General features: G+C 40.1%; 6 protein-coding genes across 11 annotated transcripts; 1 reads left to right on the top strand and 5 right to left on the bottom strand.

Moving 5' to 3' along the window:
- Positions 1-511: 511 nt before the first annotated feature.
- On the bottom strand, positions 512-3,416 carry LOC116931071 (solute carrier family 22 member 4). The gene is given in 14 exon segments (XM_045179211.1): positions 512-765; positions 841-977; positions 1,043-1,113; positions 1,172-1,253; positions 1,255-1,283; positions 1,348-1,369; positions 1,371-1,476; positions 1,578-1,664; positions 1,737-2,003; positions 2,074-2,242; positions 2,307-2,461; positions 2,534-2,637; positions 2,710-2,950; positions 3,071-3,416. Coding segments are annotated over 14 exon segments (1,812 nt in total). The 5' UTR covers positions 3,307-3,416; the 3' UTR covers positions 512-659.
- A 297-nt stretch (positions 3,417-3,713) lies between these two features.
- On the bottom strand, positions 3,714-6,616 carry LOC116931072 (solute carrier family 22 member 4). Of its 4 annotated transcripts, none has more exons than XM_045179212.1 (12): positions 6,419-6,616; positions 6,129-6,350; positions 5,852-6,071; positions 5,680-5,783; positions 5,460-5,614; positions 5,216-5,384; positions 4,842-5,111; positions 4,690-4,776; positions 4,478-4,605; positions 4,231-4,412; positions 4,031-4,167; positions 3,714-3,970 (listed from the first exon to the last, which is right to left on the bottom strand). In XM_045179212.1, the coding sequence occupies exons 2-12, from the start codon at positions 6,320-6,322 to the stop codon at positions 3,886-3,888; spliced, it is 1,731 nt and encodes a 576-aa protein (XP_045035147.1). In that variant the 5' UTR covers positions 6,323-6,350; positions 6,419-6,616; the 3' UTR covers positions 3,714-3,885. The 4 variants fall into 4 exon arrangements, with proteins under 4 accessions (XP_045035147.1, XP_032794458.2, XP_045035148.1 ...); XM_032938567.2 differs by having other exon boundaries at positions 3,714-3,934; XM_045179213.1 differs by having other exon boundaries at positions 6,129-6,616.
- Positions 6,617-8,129: 1,513 nt separating this feature from the next.
- LOC116931078 (vegetative cell wall protein gp1) lies at positions 8,130-9,642 on the bottom strand. 3 transcript variants are annotated; one of them, XM_045179205.1, is made up of 4 exons: positions 9,490-9,642; positions 9,271-9,423; positions 8,887-9,174; positions 8,130-8,841 (listed from the first exon to the last, which is right to left on the bottom strand). In XM_045179205.1, exons 2-4 carry the CDS (start codon positions 9,399-9,401, stop codon positions 8,448-8,450), a joined length of 813 nt encoding a protein of 270 aa, XP_045035140.1. In that variant the 5' UTR covers positions 9,402-9,423; positions 9,490-9,642; the 3' UTR covers positions 8,130-8,447. The 3 variants fall into 3 exon arrangements, with proteins under 3 accessions (XP_045035140.1, XP_045035141.1, XP_032794466.2); XM_045179206.1 differs by having other exon boundaries at positions 8,130-8,871; positions 8,917-9,174; XM_032938575.2 differs by having other exon boundaries at positions 8,130-9,174; positions 9,490-9,641.
- A 554-nt stretch (positions 9,643-10,196) lies between these two features.
- LOC116931074 (intraflagellar transport protein 52 homolog) lies at positions 10,197-11,987 on the top strand. The gene is given in 7 exon segments (XM_032938570.2): positions 10,197-10,584; positions 10,650-10,843; positions 10,845-10,894; positions 10,962-11,121; positions 11,184-11,298; positions 11,373-11,494; positions 11,568-11,987. Coding segments are annotated over 7 exon segments (1,308 nt in total). The 3' UTR covers positions 11,847-11,987.
- A 543-nt stretch (positions 11,988-12,530) lies between these two features.
- Positions 12,531-16,343, bottom strand: LOC116931070 (peroxisomal multifunctional enzyme type 2). Its single transcript, XM_032938564.2, has 16 exons — positions 16,143-16,343; positions 15,798-15,932; positions 15,629-15,730; positions 15,208-15,403; positions 15,012-15,139; positions 14,806-14,922; positions 14,610-14,740; positions 14,461-14,538; positions 14,319-14,397; positions 14,088-14,251; positions 13,899-14,022; positions 13,661-13,833; positions 13,408-13,584; positions 13,031-13,346; positions 12,862-12,965; positions 12,531-12,797 (listed from the first exon to the last, which is right to left on the bottom strand). The coding sequence occupies exons 1-16, from the start codon at positions 16,198-16,200 to the stop codon at positions 12,681-12,683; spliced, it is 2,199 nt and encodes a 732-aa protein (XP_032794455.2). The 5' UTR covers positions 16,201-16,343; the 3' UTR covers positions 12,531-12,680.
- A 454-nt stretch (positions 16,344-16,797) lies between these two features.
- LOC116931073 (hydroxyproline dehydrogenase) lies at positions 16,798-19,058 on the bottom strand. The gene is given in 9 exon segments (XM_032938569.2): positions 16,798-17,059; positions 17,151-17,324; positions 17,396-17,589; positions 17,644-17,819; positions 17,880-18,026; positions 18,028-18,192; positions 18,255-18,372; positions 18,438-18,634; positions 18,697-19,058. Coding segments are annotated over 8 exon segments (1,383 nt in total). The 5' UTR covers positions 18,916-19,058; the 3' UTR covers positions 16,798-17,059; positions 17,151-17,157.
- Positions 19,059-19,065: the final 7 nt, after the last annotated feature.

The raw sequence follows: 19,065 nt of genomic DNA, 5'->3' as shown, positions 1-19,065 counted from the left end.
TCACCATGGCCGGTTGGCCCTTGGCCGTGTGAATGTAGAATGTGTGATTGTGATTGTGTGATTCAATCAATTGGGCCATCTTCGGTAGTTTTGGCTTCTTTTAGTCCTTGGCCAACTGTTAATCTGGTAAGACTGGTTTAAAGCCTTATTGTTGTGTTGTTGTTCTAAGAAAAACAACTCATATGGAAGTTCCATATATGGAACATTTACTTGCATAACAGAAGAGAGCAGATATTAACATCTCAATAAACCATTCAGCTGAAAACCAATATTTAATAGAGGCACTGCGCCTCATGATAATAGTATTAAGATCATGCACTAATAGACCGTTTTAAAAGTCTTATAAGATAAAAGCAAACGAAAAAAACGGAAATGTGCGTTTGAATGCGTTGTCAGTAGCGATTGACCCAATTCTGTAAGAGGTTTGACCCTCAGTTTCTCAGATCCTCCAAATTCAACAACTATGACAGCTGGTTCAAATTCTTCTAGGCAAGAATATGTTGAAGAATTGTTGAAAGTAGTTTACCAGTATATTATGCAGCCTGCAGCCGATATAATAAGCGATCACAATTATTTACGTTTTTACAGTTTAATAAAACTTGTGGTGTGAAAAAAAATGTCCTGAAAACATAAGATCCTCTAGGTGGAAGACGGGAAGGCTATAATGTAGCATCGGAATTGTTGCTAGCGTCCGTCGAAGCTGGTCCCTTTGCACGGCAGCAAGGGTTCCGTTTACGCCACAATACTGTAATATCAATTTTCGTCCTGAAAAGGAAGGTCAGTTTATTACAGCGTCCCTTATCACGAATAGAAATTGATTCAGGAATATAAATAACGCACTTATCCAAATCAATAGCCTGCTGGATGGTAGCTGGAATAGGAAGACCTTTGGTTTCTGGTAGTAACAAAGTAAAAACTCCAATAACCAAACTGATGGCTCCGAAAATGACGTAAGGAAGACTGCGGTTCACCACTCCCTATAATAAAGACAAGACATTTCGATTATTTTCGACAACACATTTTTAAACGGAAAATTGTTTACCATAGCTGCAATGTAGGGAGCAATAATAGCTCCAACTTTTCCACTCGTCGAGCACAAAGCGATAGTTATACCTACAAAATAATTCTTTTAGAATAAATAATAATCATTTAGACCTGTTTCACTTCATACCCCGGGAAACGGTAGGAAAAAGCTCGAATGTAAAGACATTATTCGCAACCGTTAACATTGAGGTACAGAATTTGCCCATAAGGCGAAAATACGATAATAACGGTATTGTACTCTGAAAATGCAATTTAATCAGTAACAAAATTTAAATTAACGATTGTTTTGATTTCTTTTTTTACCTTTAGAGATTAATCCGGCAACGAAGGCAGAACGATCCACCAGCTAACAAAGTGAAGTTCAGGATAAGTCTTCTTCCAAAGTAATCCATAGCAAACATTCCACTTACGTAAGCGGGAATTTCCACCAATCTGCAAATTTTGAAAAGAGATTGTAGTTTCTATCTGTTACCGACTGATAAATAACCGTTAAGTACCACTAACGTTTATGTGTTCACTTTTATTAAACTTACATGACTAAAATATAGTTGAAATGAATGTCAGCTGACAAATTGGACGCAGCGTACGATAGTCCATAATAGCACAAGAACTGGGCAAGCCTAAAAGGATATTCATATATTTTTTTACAAATTTATAATTTTCCGAATAGTTATTCACGCTGGATATATTACCATGTGCCACAGAGGATCAAAAGACGTATCAACAGCGTTCCCGTCTTTAAAACTTGTGCAGCTGAGCTGAGAGGATTTGAATCATGATCAGCAGGAGCGGGTGGAGCTCCTTCGGCTTCGATTCCTTTTGAAGGTTCATCGGAAGGAATGACCAGTAAGTAAGCAGGAATGGTTTTCTTGTTTAATTTGGCTGCATTTTCATAGATTTCCTTGGCTTCAGGATATTTCTTCTTAACTGTTAGCCAGCGAGTCGATTCAGGCAAAATGCTAATCAAGAAAATCGTCAAACCGCTGGAGCTATAAATAATTAGGGTAACAAAACACGAACGAAACTTACAAATAGGTAACTACCATTGTCCCCATCGGCACAAAAAGGCAGAGCTGCAATATTATCCAATCACGGATAAAATATGCCAGTAATCCACTAATAAGATTTCCAATGGATTGAAAGCAATAGATGAGACAAATAAATTTGATTCGCATTACTGGAGCCTGTGCTTCCAATCCTTCATAAACATAAATATTACATGAAAATGTTTTCTTAGACACTCAAATTCTTTATTGGCTTACCCCAAATAATGAGGGCTTGTAAAACAGCAACACCTCCCATACCAGTAAGAAATCGAAGTCCTGCAAACGCGTCAAAATTAGGAGCGAAACACGAACCTATGCCAAAGGCCGCCATCCACGTCCCCAGTACAACAACTGACGTGCGTCGTCCTATTCTAGAAATGATTCACAATTGAGGAATAAATGTCCAAACTACACGACGTTCCTCCGTGGAACTGCGCACTTACAAATCCGGCAAAGGCCCGAGGAAAAAAGCACCCAGCAAAACTCCCAGCATTGTGATGAACGAGCCAAAGGTAATCTTCCATGATTCATCGCACACGAGAAGGTACTGGGCAAAAAATATTTAAACTAAATTAACTTGTAGAATGTATGGATATTTAAATAGGCAACTGTATCTTACGTCAGTAACGATTGTTCTTGTAAAAACAGACTTGTCGAAAATCCAGTTGTGGCAAGTGGCGTTGACCGTGTAATTATTATATGCACACTCCGGGGTGGTAGCATTCGGTATGGTATCAAAATCCTGGTAGTTACAGCGCCATGCACGAGGAGTTGCCAGAAGACTGTTGAGGGCAGTTCCGTTTAGCCAATCGGCTTTGTACTCTGGATCAATTGGATCATCGCAACCATCAACAAAACACCTGTCCGCGCATAAAATGAGCACGCATTATTCCAAGGATAAAAAAGAACAGCAGAAATATGTGCTACAAGGCATTTCCCATTTCATTTGTTATTTACATTCTTTGAATTTAAAATGTTACCTGTAAGCAGGCACGCCTCCCACAAAGACGTAAATAAGGATACAAGACGTTGGAAAGAGCAGGCCATATCCGATGCAAAAAAGATACTTGATTTGAAACCATCCCATTTTGCCCAAATGACCGAGGATGATGTCCGCGTTAAAAGCATCGCCAGGGTCACCATCGTCAAAAGTGTTAGCTGCTGATCCGTCTTGATTTGGTGGCTTCTCGTTTTCAATCGGCTTCGGAGCACCCATCGTCTACGTTTTAGTTCGGCACTGCTTTGCGTCCTTCTCCTTAGGGTGTTTGACGAGAACTGGGTCCTACGCGGCAAGTCAGCCAAAATACTAACAGTCCTGTTGGCGAAACTCGTCGCGGTATTTATTAGTAGCCCGACCACCCGACAAGCCCGCGCGTGATCACAAGGTTCCGACTTAGTCGTCGCAATACATTGTAAAAACATGCATACTAAACATGGCTTATCTTGGCGGTACATATTCTTTTTTCTTTTTATGTACCAAGAGTAGTTTGGTGGACATACGCGTACTTTTGTTTCACTACTGCTACCGGCCACCTCGCACTTCCTACTTAATATTTAATAAGGATCTTGGCACTGCAACCACGGAAGCATGTCAGGGCAAGCAATTAAGAGTGCCACTCGTGATTCCTTATAAGCAATCAATCCATTTTCTATTAGGTCAAACATTTTTAACCTATTAACGATTAACATTTTAACATACTTAAAAATAACTGCAGAACGGAAACTAAAAACAAACGATGCGAAGAGCGAGCTATAGTTTTTACATTACGTATTGGTCATGCGGGTAGAGGGGTTGTCAGATGGAATTGGTACTTGTGTTCAATGCGATCGTGCTTTGTCGTTGCCTTTTACGGAAGCATCCGAATGAGTCAAGTGTTTTTCTAAGTAAGAAAGTCATGCGCTAATTTAGCTGCTAATTAATGCTTAAATTCATCACTTACAATTCCAAGTCTTTGGCCTCCTGAATGGTTGCTGGTATGGGAAGATCTTTTGTCTCTGGTAGCATTAAACTCAGCATCCCTACAGTAAGATTTATTCCTCCGAAAATAACGTAAGGAAGGCTACGATCTTCTGCACCCTGTTGAACAGAAGAAATAGATTAGTTTTAAAGTTTTGCGGTAAATGAAATGGAGAGATTAACCATTGCAGACATAATTGGAGCAAAAATTCCGCCCATTTTCCCCATCGTCGAACACAGTCCGATGGTGAGGCCTCGCGAAGCAGTAGGAAATAATTCAGCAGTAATCACATTAACTGTCACAAGCTGCATCGAAATGAAGAACTTGCCGACGAGCGAGAAGCCCACAATTAATTCGTAATGATCTAAAGCATTAAAGAAAATTTATGGTTTTATTTTCGGTAGTACTGGGATGACAGTCACCCTTTACCATGTGGCACGATACCGGCTAGGAGACAGAATGTTCCTCCAAGCATGAAAGTTATGGTGATAACTGCCCTTCTTCCTAGTAAATCCACTGCGAACATACCAATCACATAAGCAGGAATCTCTACTAATCTGAAAATAATTAATTACGTATCCTCATTTAAATGAGAGAATAAGAAAGAGGCGGCTGTACGTCAGTTTTGAAATTTGCCATACATGATCAATACAAAGTTGAGATGCACATCATTAGACAAGTTTGAAGCGGAATAGGACAGCCCGTAGTAAGACAACATAGCAGATGCCCTATTTGATGAAAAACAAATTAAATAAACGTGTTTGTTAATACTTAAACTCAGATACGTATTTACCAGGTACAGAAGAGGATCAACAATCGCCTAAGCAAACAGGTCGTTTTGAAAATATGCCATATGGATATCCATGGGCTAGCGTCTTCCGGGCTATTACAAGAAGGACTACTGGCTCCTACTGTAAGGCATTCCGGAGGATCACCCACCGGAATCAGCAGTAAATGCGGAGGTATTTCACTTTTATTAAGCAGGGCTGCTCGCTCATAGATCTTCTTGGCTTCGGCGTACCTTTTTTTGACAGTCAGCCATCGAGTTGATTCCGGAAGCACACTGTCAACAAAACCCAAAACTGTTGCAAAATCATTCGACGATCGATCGAAAATGATTCGATCGATCATAGACCTGATCGCCATTTCTCTTTCAGATTTATTTACAAGAAGTAAGTGACGGTCACAGTCATCGGGATGAAAAGATAGAGTTGTAAGGTAACCCAGTCGCGAACAAGGTAGGCCAGCAAACCGGTCAACAAATTACCTAGCGACTGGAAACAGTAAATGACGAAGATGAACTTGACTCGCACGTTTGATGCTATGGCTTCTACACCTATAGTTTTCAAAAAAGTCAATTTATACATGGATAATGGCTGAAATGGAATAACTTTGAATAATAAATACTAACCCCAAATTGCGAGAGCCTGCATAAGAGCAATACAGCCCATACCGTTGAGAAATCGCAGTACGGCGAATTCTTCGTAGTTACGTGAGAATGATAATCCAATGCCAAACACACTCACCCATAAGCTCAAAATCAAAACAGATTTACGGCGTCCAATTCTGTACAAAGACATAAACATCAAAATTTATTCTAGTATTCGATTAAATTTAATGTAAATACCAACATGTCTGGTAAAGGACCGAGGAAAAAGGCACCGACCATAATGCCTCCCATGGTAAGAGAAGAAACAAACGTGGGTTTCCACGAATCGTTGCAAACTAGAAGAAACTAAAACACAACGAGAAATTTGAGATTAATGACAGAAAGAGAAAAACTAGGACTAACTTATTAGGTACATCAGTTACGATTGTGCTAGAGAAAATAGATTTGTCGAAAATCCAGCCATCGCAGACATCGTTAGTGGTGATGTTGGCACAGTCGGACAAAATGGCGAACTTAGGAAATTCACATTGCCATTCTTTCGCGTTAATATGCAGGTCTCTAATGACAGCTGGATCCATCCATTCCGCCAAGTATTGTGGACTAATACTATCATCACAACCATCTACAAAACATCTTTTTGACAAATATTTCTTAAAACAAAGTGCAAACATAACAGAAGGCCATCACTACCTGTGAGCTGGCGTGGCACCAGTGAAATTGAACACGAGAATGGTGGCTGTTGGAAACAAAACAGCATAGGCCAGACAAATGAAAAATCGAAACTGAAACCAACCGATACTGCCGAGATGAAAGAGAATAGCATCAGCATCAAAAGCTGCATCATTTTTCGAGCTGCTAGCAACATCTCGTTTGCCTGACTTCATTGCGACTGCCCATTGACGAACGGATTAACTGTCGATCGAAAACAGCTCATCTTTTTTATGTACGACTTTTCGTTTGCTGATGAGTTGGCATCATACCTTCTCTACCTTCATTATTTTTTTACATCCTTTGAAACAATAAAAGCCTCAAGCATGTTGACACTGGTAGCGGTCACCTTGACAATTTTTAGCTCTCGATATCCATTTTGTTGTCCAGCAACCCATTCTTTTTACACAGAAAAACCCATTTTCGTGAAAGACCAACTGCATTGTTTGACGAGCAGGCAAAACGGAAAAACATTGTTGTGCAAGAGCAAATGAGTGAGATTGCAACAATTACACATCAAATGATTATCTATATCGTAAAAGTTAACCACTCTAGCATCTCACCTTGACGTCTCGCATTTAATGAGACAAATAAAAAAAAAATGACGAAGAGCCGACGGAGAGGGTTTTTAATTTTGTTTTACGACTATAGCATCAAGGTATAAACGATAAGTAATTTAAACTACTTATATTAACTCCAGCTGATATTATTGTTAAAAAGAAATTCCTCCATGGTCATTACGGCAACAATTCATATGTTGCGTTCAATTCTACCGCCCCAAAAAGTTTTTATGGCATTATATTGCCACGTACATTTTGTGTCTATCACGTTTTTGGCCAAAAATGTTTCAGTTTTACAAGTACAACTTTTAATCCTCATCAGTTTATGTCTAGCAGCATCAACAGGGCCCCTTTTATGTTGTTTGGTGGTGCTGAGGGGGGGTAATTTACTGTTGTGCAACGTTACATCCTTACAACTATGCTCGAACCATAAAGTTGTGTACATGACGAATAATTGCTAAATTGCTTTGGGATAATAGAGCTACGCGTCATTCGCTAAATTGAAATACAGCCCTGTACCAGAGTCATAGAACCCTGGCAGGGTTCTATGACTCTGCCTGTACTACTCCTGCAACGTAATGGTATATGTCTGTTTTACTTCTCTTGACTGTCCACACTGCCACACTGTTTCCTGAATATGACCAGAATGTTCTAGTTTTTGGTACCGGTAGTGGAGGCTAGTTCTAATAGAAAGTGACACCGATTAGAAGGTCAGGATCGTAAATGTTTTGTAACCAGCTACCTAACGACAACTGACAACGTTACAACTTTGGCACAGAGTAGTCAAACTTAAACTAAACATTCAGTTTCAAAGTTGACTAAATTAATTAGTTAGATAAATATTTGAGAACATATTTTGAAAAGTGAGGAAGTTGCGTTTGTTGACTTTGAATCCGGTTTCCACATACAAGTTTGCAGTTTCACCTAAAATGAAGAAAATTGGGTGGGCGAATCCATCCGCTTCAAGAGCACACTGTAGAAATTGCATTGTTTAAGGGATGGATACGTCATCTGAGATATCAGAAGTTTTTCTATGGCTTAAATTCAATCCAAACACATAACGTACGCAAATATTGCACAACGATAGATGAAAAATAGTTCTGCTTCGAGATAGGTGTTCTTTTCAAAGAGTTATAAACTATTTTTCTGCCAAAAAGTCCAAACAGGCTTACATTCATTTGAAGCTCAACTGGGTAGGCTGAAAACCACAAGAGCTAAATGTAATCTACTGCGGGAAAAGCCAAACTTGTTACGTCAATCCAAAACAAAACGTTATTGAACCGAGTGACGTCAAATTGATTACGCTGCGGGAGGGAAACTAGTTGGGCAAGTAATAATCTCATTGAAGTGGGGGCCTTTGCCGACACCATCAATCCTAAATTGTCTGTACCTCGGCCTGGGAAGAGAATAACGAAGAATGATGTTATCTTTACGATCTTGTTAGTGTAAAGCATTCTCCGATGTCACATTCAATGAAACTATTTTCTAGTTTCAAGCCCGCTATATAATAATAAAATGCATGTACCAGTCACAATAAAATTTTCCAAAACACAAGCAATTACCTACAAATATATAATATGTACCTGCAATATACAGGCACATTTTTGGGTAGTTAACACGAGGGAACGTTTCTTTTCAAGATGCCTATGAATACAGTTTCACGAGCTCATTTATGATTCGCAATTTATGTACAGTAATTATTATAAAACCGTATTTAGATATAAACTTATAAAGGATGTGTTTAGCGGGCTGGTTGAACAGCAAATTGACCAAACGTAGCTGGTGGTAAAGCAGGTAGTTTGTCTGCCTCCACCACCACTCGTGGAGTCTCTGGCCAGTTGTCTTGCGGCTGTCCTTCTGCTACGGGACTAATCGAATCTTGGACAGGTCTTAAAATTACGTTAGTTTCAACATGATCATTCTGCCCTTGAGGTGGTGGTGGAGATGGTTGTGAAAGAGCCCAAGGGTCTTCCAACTGAGGAAACTCGTTTGCTGGAACTTCAATCGCTGGTTCAGCAACAGGAAGAGATGGAGGCATTGCGGAATTGCTTGATGATCTCATCCAATAGGGGACCACTGGGAGAGGTCCGGTAGAAGCCCATTCATGCGAAACTGGTGGAATAGTGCCAGCGGCTTCGGGTGTAGGATTCGGTGGAGCCCATAACCCGATGGCTGGAGCTTCGGGTGTAGGATTCGGTGGAGCCCATAACCCGGCGGCTGGAGCTTCGGGTGTAGGATTCGGCTGAACCCATAACCCGGCGGCTGGAGCTTCGGAAGCCGGTGGAGTCGGTGGAATCCACGATGCAGAAGTAGGAGTTTCAGGCATTGTGAAAATAATGTTTTCCGGAGTGACGACTGGTGAATGAGCGGATACGAAGGCCGTTTGTAGAGGGACAACTCGGGATCCGTAAGGGGCTTCGTAACTACGCGAAGACTCATAGGACATGTAATTAGGTTTAGCAATAGGCCTAAACAAATCAAACAACAACAAAAATGATCAGTGATGTAGCATTCAATGAGAAATCTGTGCATACACCGCTAAAAAATAATAACGCATTTCTTACATCCACGGGGAGGTGTCCACTACAGGGGGTGATGGCATCATCCCACCGTACGGCATCGCTTCTGACAGTAGCAATAATTTCCAGCAAACGAAGAGCGTTGCAGAAAGACTACTCTTGTCGAACAACATCATCGTTTAGGTTTGCATAGGATACCTGCAACAAAATTTTAAATGATTTGCATCGTTATCTTCACATTTCAGAACGAGAACGGTAAGCTACTTTAAGGTGACAGATAGGCTCTGCGTTGGTGCTGACGAATGCCTTGTCAACCACTAAACTAAGCAACCTTATATACTCATCCGACAAACGGACATTATTTCTCAATGACAAGAAAATCGAGAAAAACCAAAGTGAAAGTTTGGACTCGTGATTGCAAGTCTAATGACGAAATAAGTCCAAAACAGAGTCCAGTGTTAGTATTCCAACAATGTCATCCTTGCCCAAGGAAGGCTGCGCAAACGTCGGAAATCATCCACCGCTAATGTCGTGGACTCGTGTTAGTTCGACTGACGTATCTTTCAACAGGAAATGGAATAATTTTTGCGACCTTGGTGCAGCACCGCCTTGTTCATGTACAAATTGATTAGTTCGATATAAAAAAAATCGCAGTGACTTGTGACGCTTCGCCTAGGATATGATAAACTTTAACATAAAGATACAAAAAGGAAACGAAATCAACTACCTTTCACTTTGGATGGGTGAAAATGTTAATGTCAACACGTTTTGTCATTTATACGCTTTACTAGATTGCACCAGTCGAGAAAATGAAATGACTGCGGAAGTACCGGGATAAATCGATTACGAAGCGCTTCTACTAGGGTGCAACAAATGAAACGTTACTATGGAGACTAGTTCCAAACAACGGTGGCAATGGGCTTAACATTTATACCTTCTTTTGTTTAGTCACCTGTCTTGTTTGTGTGAAGATGGTTCCGGTTCCGATTAGCGGGTTTGCTCCGTCGGCAGTAAGTTCTCCGTCCCGCAGTGATGTTTCCAGCACGATTTTATTCGACACTTCAAAGAGTAATCAGTTCGGTGTCAACGACGGTTTGAGGTCAATACAAAGGTTGCTAAAAAATCGCTGGAGATTAGCGAACACGAAAGATCGGCTCAACATTGAATCCTTGAGTTCTTCTCGGCTGGCAATTTTGGCTGGACCGCAGGAACGTTACAATGAGGCTGAATTCAATGCCCTTCGACAGTTTATCGATCTTGGAGGCAATCTTCTAGTGTTGTTGGGAGAAGGTGGAGAACAGCAATTCAACACCAACATAAATTTCCTGCTCGAAGAGTATGGCATCATGATTAATAACGGTACAGCCACAACTTTGCATTAATTCAAGAGGGTTTTACCATGTATGTGTGACATTCTAACGCAGACGCCGTGATCAGTACAATGTACCAGAAATATTTCCACCCTAAGGAATGTTTCATTGAAGAGGTCCAGTCATGGATGGCAAATTCGACGTCGCCGACTGCAGAAGCCACTACAAACACCACTAAAATTGTCTATCCGTACGGAGCAACGTTGAATGTAGCAAAGCCAGCAGTTGTCATGGCAACAACGACTACCAGCTGCCTTCCCGCAACAGCGTCCCATCGCTGCCACCTACACCAATCCGAGGTGAATAAACCCACGGAATGCTATGCTATTCGTCGATGTAACCCATTTTTACACAACCTGGAATTAGGTTAAAGGGTAACGGAGGTAAAATCGCCGTCATCGGTTCAGTTCACATCTTTTCCGACAGCTACATTGACAAGGAGGATAACAAACGATGGCTCGAAGACCTGGTCGACTACCTGACGGATAGTAAAGCTATTATTGCCGACTTAGACCGCGACCTTGATGTAATATATTCAAAGAAATAATGGAATTTTTCATTTGACTGGATCTGAAACTTGATGATCAGATTGCCGAGTACGCTACAGTCCCGAATGTGATGCAACTGTCACAGCATCCCCGTGTTTGCTTAACGGAATCAGAAGAAGTGCCTCAAGATTGGACGACTCTTTTCCAGACCAAACGTAACAGTTCATTTAACAGAACTTGCCATTTTCTTTGATGATTTCTGTCCTAAAATCAACAACATACCTTCCAGTGTTCAACTTGGATACGCATTTGGTGCCGAAGATCTTAGAATCGTATCAGCAAGTCGGTGTCAAGCACGAAACTTTAAAATTGATTCCGCCGCAATTCGAAACTCCGCTGCCCGGTTTACAAGTACGTTGTCATTTCCTGGATGTAGTGATTCAAAATATCTAATTAGCTGTTCTCTGTGTTTTTTAAAAAACAGGTTGCTGTTTTCCCACCACTATTTCGTACTTTAAACGCTCCGCCGCTGGAATTGTACGATTTGGATGCCGAATTCAGTTCCGAGAAGAATCGATTGGCTCAGCTGACTAATCGTTGCAATGATAGTGATTTGGAATACTACATCATTGAAGCTGGGCATATACTTAACATTATACCTCAATTAAAACTGGTTGGCAATAACAACGCAGAACGAGCCAAACAAATACTTCATCATGTTGTGGAGCGTATTTCTCAATTCAAAAAATCTACTCCCATCTGAACTCTACCTTTGCCAATATTGTTCCAAATGCACTGTTTATCAATCAGTTTTTAGATTGTACGAGTCTTTAAATATCATACTTACTGGGAATTGTTTTTTCAGTTTGATTACCTTTCTCAAAATAAAAATTAAAGCGGAAAATTCTATTTGGTAAGAAAATCGCAAAACAACGCGCCAACTTACTTCGGACTCATAATTATTCTGTTGGTGATCTCGAGCAGTAATGGGGTTGAGTTATGCAGGACCTAGATTTCACATTCTCCGTGATGGCGTCGTAAAATTTTTGTCCGCGCTTTCCTTTTTCTTTTCAGGGGCGCGGGAATCCAGAAGGTGCCAGAATCCAGGCGCAACGCAATGTGCATAAATAAGATGCCAAGCGGATGCTCTTGTTTCATAACCAGTTAGATTTCGCACTGCAAAATCTAACCGGCTTCTCTGCACTTTCTAACACTTTCTCAACTTTCTCTGGGATTTCATAGTCATACAGCGTTCCCTACAAGCCGGTCTTTACCGAATACTGTTGGGTGTTGGGGGATAATTAAAAATCACGACCTCAAGTTTAATGACTTGGCAACTGCTTCCATTCTAAGTTACCTATCTAAAAGGTTTCATTTACTTTTTCCTAATCGAATAGAATACTATCGGTTACCTTTAGGCAGTAGATATCTCGTCACGACCATGATAAACAATTTAAACATCGTAATATATTTTTCTTCTTGAATACAAATACCTAACCCCAATTACGTTAAAAAAATTAAGAATTTGTTACCAATAACGTAATAGTATTCCCAGCTGGCACAGCACATATATCTAGTGCATGAAATCTCAAATTCCTCATAGATTGGCATTCTCTTTGAGCAGCCCTTGGAGCTTTTGGGTCAGCATGATGTTTCCTTTAATTTTCAGCTTTCCTTGCATGTAAGCCTTCTGCGCATTGAGCTTGCCAGTCACCTAAGTACATCGAAGGAACTCCGGTTAGTGAAACATGGGATCAACTATTAAATTTCTTTCTTACCAAGGCAACCATATCCGCATCTTCTAGAGTAAGACTGCAATCGGCCTTGTTTCCTTTTGGTTCTCCCTGATAGATATCACCTGGTTTGGCTTTCAAATCGACGACTAAGTGGCAACCGAACAACACAAATTTTAATTTCTCTAGCGTTTAAAAACATAAAATAGATTACCCCATGATGCAGCTGGTTTTTTATTCGAAAGAATGTTCCACTGATAAACGGCGTTGATTTTTGCTCCTACTTCTGGCTTAGCATCCAGACGACGTTTTATTTCAGCGAAAACGGCCTCGCTCATCAGTCCAGTCGATGCCGCGGGTGGAGCTACTGGTGCTGGGGCAGAGGCAACTGATTTCAAATCAACGTAAGCACCTGTCAAGACAGTTTTGCCCGTTTCGGCTACTTTTGTCTCCAAATGGATGCGATTGCCTTCACGCCACATGTCGACTTGAAGCGTTTGCCCCGGAAGAACTGGACTGGTAAATCTCGACTAAGTCGAAAAGGCAAGTTGAGACAGTGAAAACAACATGGCGTAGATTGTAATCCGCTACCTTCATGGATTTAAATAGTGATGGATTGTTGTCAGCATACTGTTGAAGAACTAGACGACACGAAATTCCGTACGAAGCAAGTCCGTGAAGGATAGGGCGATCAAACCCTCCCATTGCAGCGAACGAAGCATCGATATGTAGTGGATTACGATCGCCAGTAAGACGATACAAGGCAGCCTGAGTAAAAAGAAGAAAAAAGTTATAGCCTTCTTAGCATTATGAAACAAGACAGTATCTACATGAAAGTACTCACCTGATCGATTGAAGTCTTGTAAGATAAAGATGCATCGGGTTTACGTTTGGGAGCATCAACAGACGGAACAATGTGATCAGAATTGCGTTTGCCGCCGAAACCACCAGCTCCGACGACGAAAATGGACCACTGGGCAGAAATAACCTTATCACCTGTTTCGTCCACGACTTCCACTGTAAAACACACGGAGGAAAATAAGTTATGGAAAAGTTAATTGCCGAAACGCGGAAAGAATTACCGTTTGTGACAATTACAGCTCCAGATTTCTTGTCCAAAATGTCAACAACATTCAGGCTGGCTTCCAAAGTTCCATGTGTTGGGATATCTTTATGGATTTCGATAAACTGTTCTCCATGGAGTACCTAAATATATGACGAAAATAAGTATGTATTGGTAACACAAATGTCTTCCAATAATGAATGTCTACTTTGGAAAGGTCAACTTGGAAACCAGGCATGCCACCGGTTATCATGTTGCTCTGGCTCAGAGCTTCTTGAGCCAAAAGCACACCAAAAGTCGGAATAGGAGCAAAGGTTTCATCGCCTTCATATAGATAGCGAAGTCCATCTTTATCGCCAGTGGAAGCTCCGACTGGTGAAGGTTACAAAAAATCAACATTTTTTATTTGGCGTTCTCATTTGTGATGGATACCATATACCTGACAAGGCATACAAGATGATTTCTCTGGGGGTGACTTGGCACTTGACTGGAGGTGGGCGCCAGTTCAGTGCTTGTTCCTACACAAACCAGTTTTCTTATTTGTGAAATATTACGTAATTACACTAGCATCTTCCCCATACCACTGGGGACAGCTTTGCATCCCTGTTAGCATCCTTTTCCATAAGATCTTGAAGAACTTTACCAAGCAACATGGAAGCCTTGTCAGTAAATTTCGATCGGAATAAGGATTATGGTTTTAAACAGGTACTTCAACGAATGAGAATTTTACTTCATTTCCTTTAGGATGCAAAGAGTTGTTAAAATCGCAAATCTGTTCCCAATTGTCACGCACTGCTTCCGGCAGAATGGGATCATTGGTGCTTTCACGCAAAGTCATTCCTCGTGTTCGTTCCCAGCGATCTGGAAGGTAATAAGTCAACATCACAAACGGCCCTAAAATTCTAGGCAAAGGAAAATCAACTCACATTTTCCAACCCATCCGGCTGCTGCTTCAATGACGGAACCCGTGTCGGAGCAACTATCATGGCAAAGCCAAAGCACGACCGGAGCAACGAGATCCGGTCTCATACCTTCCATCATGTCTTGAAAAACAAAATAAAAATTGGGTATTCACGGCAAAGTAGAACTAAAATTTTAAAATAAATAAATTAATAAACAAATAATAACTCACCAGGGGGCAGAATCCCTTTGGTTAGTCGTGATCCAGCCATAGGGACAATAGTGTTGCAATGGATATTGTATTTCTTGCCTTCAATGGACAGCGTATTGCTCAATCCAAGGAGCCCTAGTTTCGCAGCACTGAAACATAATAAAATTAAATGTTTAAACAGGCTTTTTGAGAATGATTTAATATTTCGGTTGGGTGCCTGTAATTGCTTTGTCCAAAGTTGCCGTAGATACCAGCAACAGAAGACGTCATGATAATTCGACCGTAATTCTGTTTGCGGAAGTGAGGCCATGCAGCTCTGGTGGTAACGAATGATCCACGCAAATGTACTCGATGAATCAAGTCCCAGTCGTTGTCGCTCGTATTTGCCACTGACTTGTCACGTAAGATACCGGCTAAAAGAATACAATTAATAAAAATATTGCAAAGCTGATGTGATGTAACATTGAAATTTTCATCCATGGGATGAAATACATGTGGGGAATCAACAGGGTAGTTTTCTCAGCAATTTTTTTTTTTTGTCATGGACAATGCTCATAATCATTAGAATACAACTGTCAGGCATAACTGACTGGAGTGAAATGATTTCATTGGTTTTCATTTGCTTACTATTTTCATACCATTATTGACAAGAATATCAATCCTTCCATAGTTATCAATTGCAGTCTTTACTATCTTATCTCCTTCTTCAACACTGTTATAATCAGCAACAGCTTTGCCTCCTGTGTATGTACAAGTAGAAAGGTAAGTTGAATGCAAGGAAATAATAAAAGAAACACTACAACAAACCTTTGTCTTTAATCTCATTTACAACAAGATCAGCTGCTCTTCCACTACCTTCACCGCTTGCAGAACCACCTAAATCATTGATCACAACAGCAGCACCTCGGTCAGCAAACCACAAGGCATATGCTCTTCCCAGTCCTTGAATGATAAAAACATAATTTTATTTGAACAGGTTCATTTTTGACTTATCAAGACAAGATATATACTATTTTTAATAGTTATAACTTAATAAAGAAAGTCTGGTTATACAAAAATTACTAATATGTTTAATATTGCAAATTAAAGTGACTTAAGTTCAACAGTTCAAATTAGTGATTAAGATTCATGGATTAAACAAATTTTTCTTACCACCACCAGCTCCCGTTACAACTGCAACTTTTCCGTCGAATCTAAGTTGAGAAGACATCTTCGAATGGGGTTGGCAAACAACTGAGTTTGAACGACTGGTGGTTGCTTCCTTTCGTAGGTTTGTTTAGTACCTCGCTGCTTAGATGATCGATCAAAGTACGAATCGACATAAACATGTACACTTGACTTTTAAGATTACAGAAAAACATGGGACAGCTGATTGTACACAAGTTAGTAAATAGCTCACAAGGTGGTGTTTTTGGTGGAGGGAAATTAGAAAACAATATTTCAAAGTTCTCCTAAATTAGTTGTGATCAAAACTATGCGATTCGTACCAGCAATACGACCATATTACCTGCTTCATATTTATAGTTAAATATAATTGAGAAAATGTATGGGTACTAAACAAACGGCAGCATGATTAGACTTCAGGGGAAGGAACGTCAATTACTTTATTGTCCTACCTGTGGGAGTTTTTCTCTGCGAGCGGGTACGACAGCCATACAGCGATAATACTCGATAACATTTTGTTTTTCCTTTTTATGACATGATGGTTTCAAGGATAAATAACTGGTGGATAGACAAACTTGAATAACCAAACTTTTGGAGATAGACCTTTAGAGGGCTTTCCAAAGTAAATTTTTTTTTAGCTGAATGAAATTGCCAAATCACCTTTCATTGATTTTTAAACCTCTGCATACTATTTCTAATTACAAACATGACCAGAAGAGATAGGAATGGTGACGTTATCAACTAATTGCACGTCAAACTGAAATTTGTCTGGAGTCTTTGAAATCTTGTGTACATAGAGCTGCAATACGAAGACATTTACCTAATGCGTTACTAAGCGAAGTCCTTCACAAGTGGTGCTCTTAAATTTTCCCATTTCTAAGTGGATTCTCCTTTTCATATTAAATCTTCGTGAATAACGTAATAAAAAAAAATTATTATTATTTTTTACTATGTGAATCTAAGAAAAAAGTGAAATATACTTCACTAAATACTAACCTCGAATTTAAAATCCAAGAAAACGAGCTCTGAGCTCTCGTGCCAGTAATGTCCGTTCACGTCTAGTGCCTTTGAGGACAGCTCGGTTCTCTGTGGCTCGTCGTGATAGGTAAGGCAGTACATCAAATAGCGAACCATAAGGTACAGAGTTATACACAATGTATCCTTCGGAAGCTATAAATTGTAAGACGACTCAAACATGATGATTAAATTACCATTCAATCTGAAATGTAAACCTACTGTACCTAATTTCACAGTAATATTTGAAGCCATGCCATAAATTTGACCAAAAACTACAGTGTTGTCTTTTGGTGAAATACCCAGTGATCTCATTTTCGTCAAGGCTTTTAGCACGGATTTTTCGTTATGACTGGCCACAATGACATTACAGCGTTGACCTCCAGAGCGAACTACTTCTTCCAGTAGGTACTCTACCGCCCTGTTTTTTAAAAAGCTAGTACTACAATTTTCAATTGAAATTATTTAACTGAACCTATCGTAAACGTCCGAGGTAGCTTCGTAGGATGGATTTGTAGGGTCTGGATAATTTCCTTCCACACTTAGTTGACGTTCGCGTTCCAAGTATGCACCCCTTACTATTTTAGCTCCAAAACCGACTCCCATTCGTTGGGTGATTTCGAGCTCACTGCAAATTTTTTCAAAGGCGTCCTGGAATTAAAAATCTGTTCTTACGGTTCTAGAAATAAATTCAAGGGAAGTCTATTATACCTTCAAGTAGCACTGATACGTGTTCCATACTACGGGTCTTGATTGGTTAAAAGCACCGGCCATGGATAACGCAGCGATGGAGATGGCCTGGTTCAAATAAGTAAATTCTCCGTCGACGAGTAAACGGAACTGGAGACCAGATGCGAAAAGCGCCTACGCTTTTTAATCGTTCTAGCCCCTTCTCCAATTCAATGTTTTCTGTTTTATCAAGATATGACACAGGGGCAAGCAATCCACCGGCCATATAATTGGCCCATGAAGATATCGTGCGGAACTGGTCTTCTTTGTCTCGATTGCGCTCGGCTAATTTAAGCTTTAAGTAGGAAATATTTGATTAAAAATAATTTAACTCAATAAATGCATAGAAATTTTTACCAACAAATCAGCGCTGATTAAAGCAGTGATTTTTGTCTGGAGACACGACAAGGGACCACCATGATGATACGCTATTTCAGCTAATTGTAGTGTCACTTCTACATTAGAATTGTACCGACTTCATAAACAGAAATAAACTATAATAGCAAAACGAAGGTGCGTAAATTACAAAAAGAGTCTTACTTTTCGTCACTTTTCTGCCCAACGTCTTCTTCTAGTGATGGAAGGATCATTAGTTTTATGCCAACTTTCTTCAACTTGTTGGCCGTCTCTTTCAGCGACTGTGGATCATCTCCAGCAACAAACTGATCGTACAGAGTTGGTCGAAGGATTTTTTCCAATAATCCGCGCCCTAACACCCGCTGACTATGCTCCAATACCTATCAAACAAAGTAAACCATTAAATGAGAAAGAAAAACAGAAGAAAATTGTAAATGTTTACCTTCAAACTGTTTTGCAACAAGAAATCAAAAGAGCACAATTTGAGCACAATCCAAGCCCTCAGAATTTCGGTACGGCTTAAATGAGCATAGGCAGTACGATGATCAGCGAATGAAATTTCCTTTTCTGGGGTATTAATCAATGAACTGCTGGACCTGCATGTTACAATGTGATGGCACATCAGCCGAGGCTGGCGTAGGAGAGAAACAACAATAGACATTCTGTTCCAGGGAGTTACAGCAAACTAATATTACTCTGTAACAGAATTAAGCCAACCTCACATACTCAGAAGACTACTACTTAATCGTTGAGGGTGCGTATTGCTTATCAGACAAGAAAAATAAATAAAAAAGAATAGTCGAAAACATCC

This window comes from Daphnia magna, linkage group LG9 (genome assembly GCF_020631705.1).
Source record: "Daphnia magna isolate NIES linkage group LG9, ASM2063170v1.1, whole genome shotgun sequence".
NCBI lineage: Eukaryota > Metazoa > Arthropoda > Branchiopoda > Diplostraca > Daphniidae > Daphnia > Daphnia magna.
The sequence above is the reverse complement of the archived record's forward strand: the minus strand, read 5'-3'. Positions and strand labels throughout refer to the sequence as shown.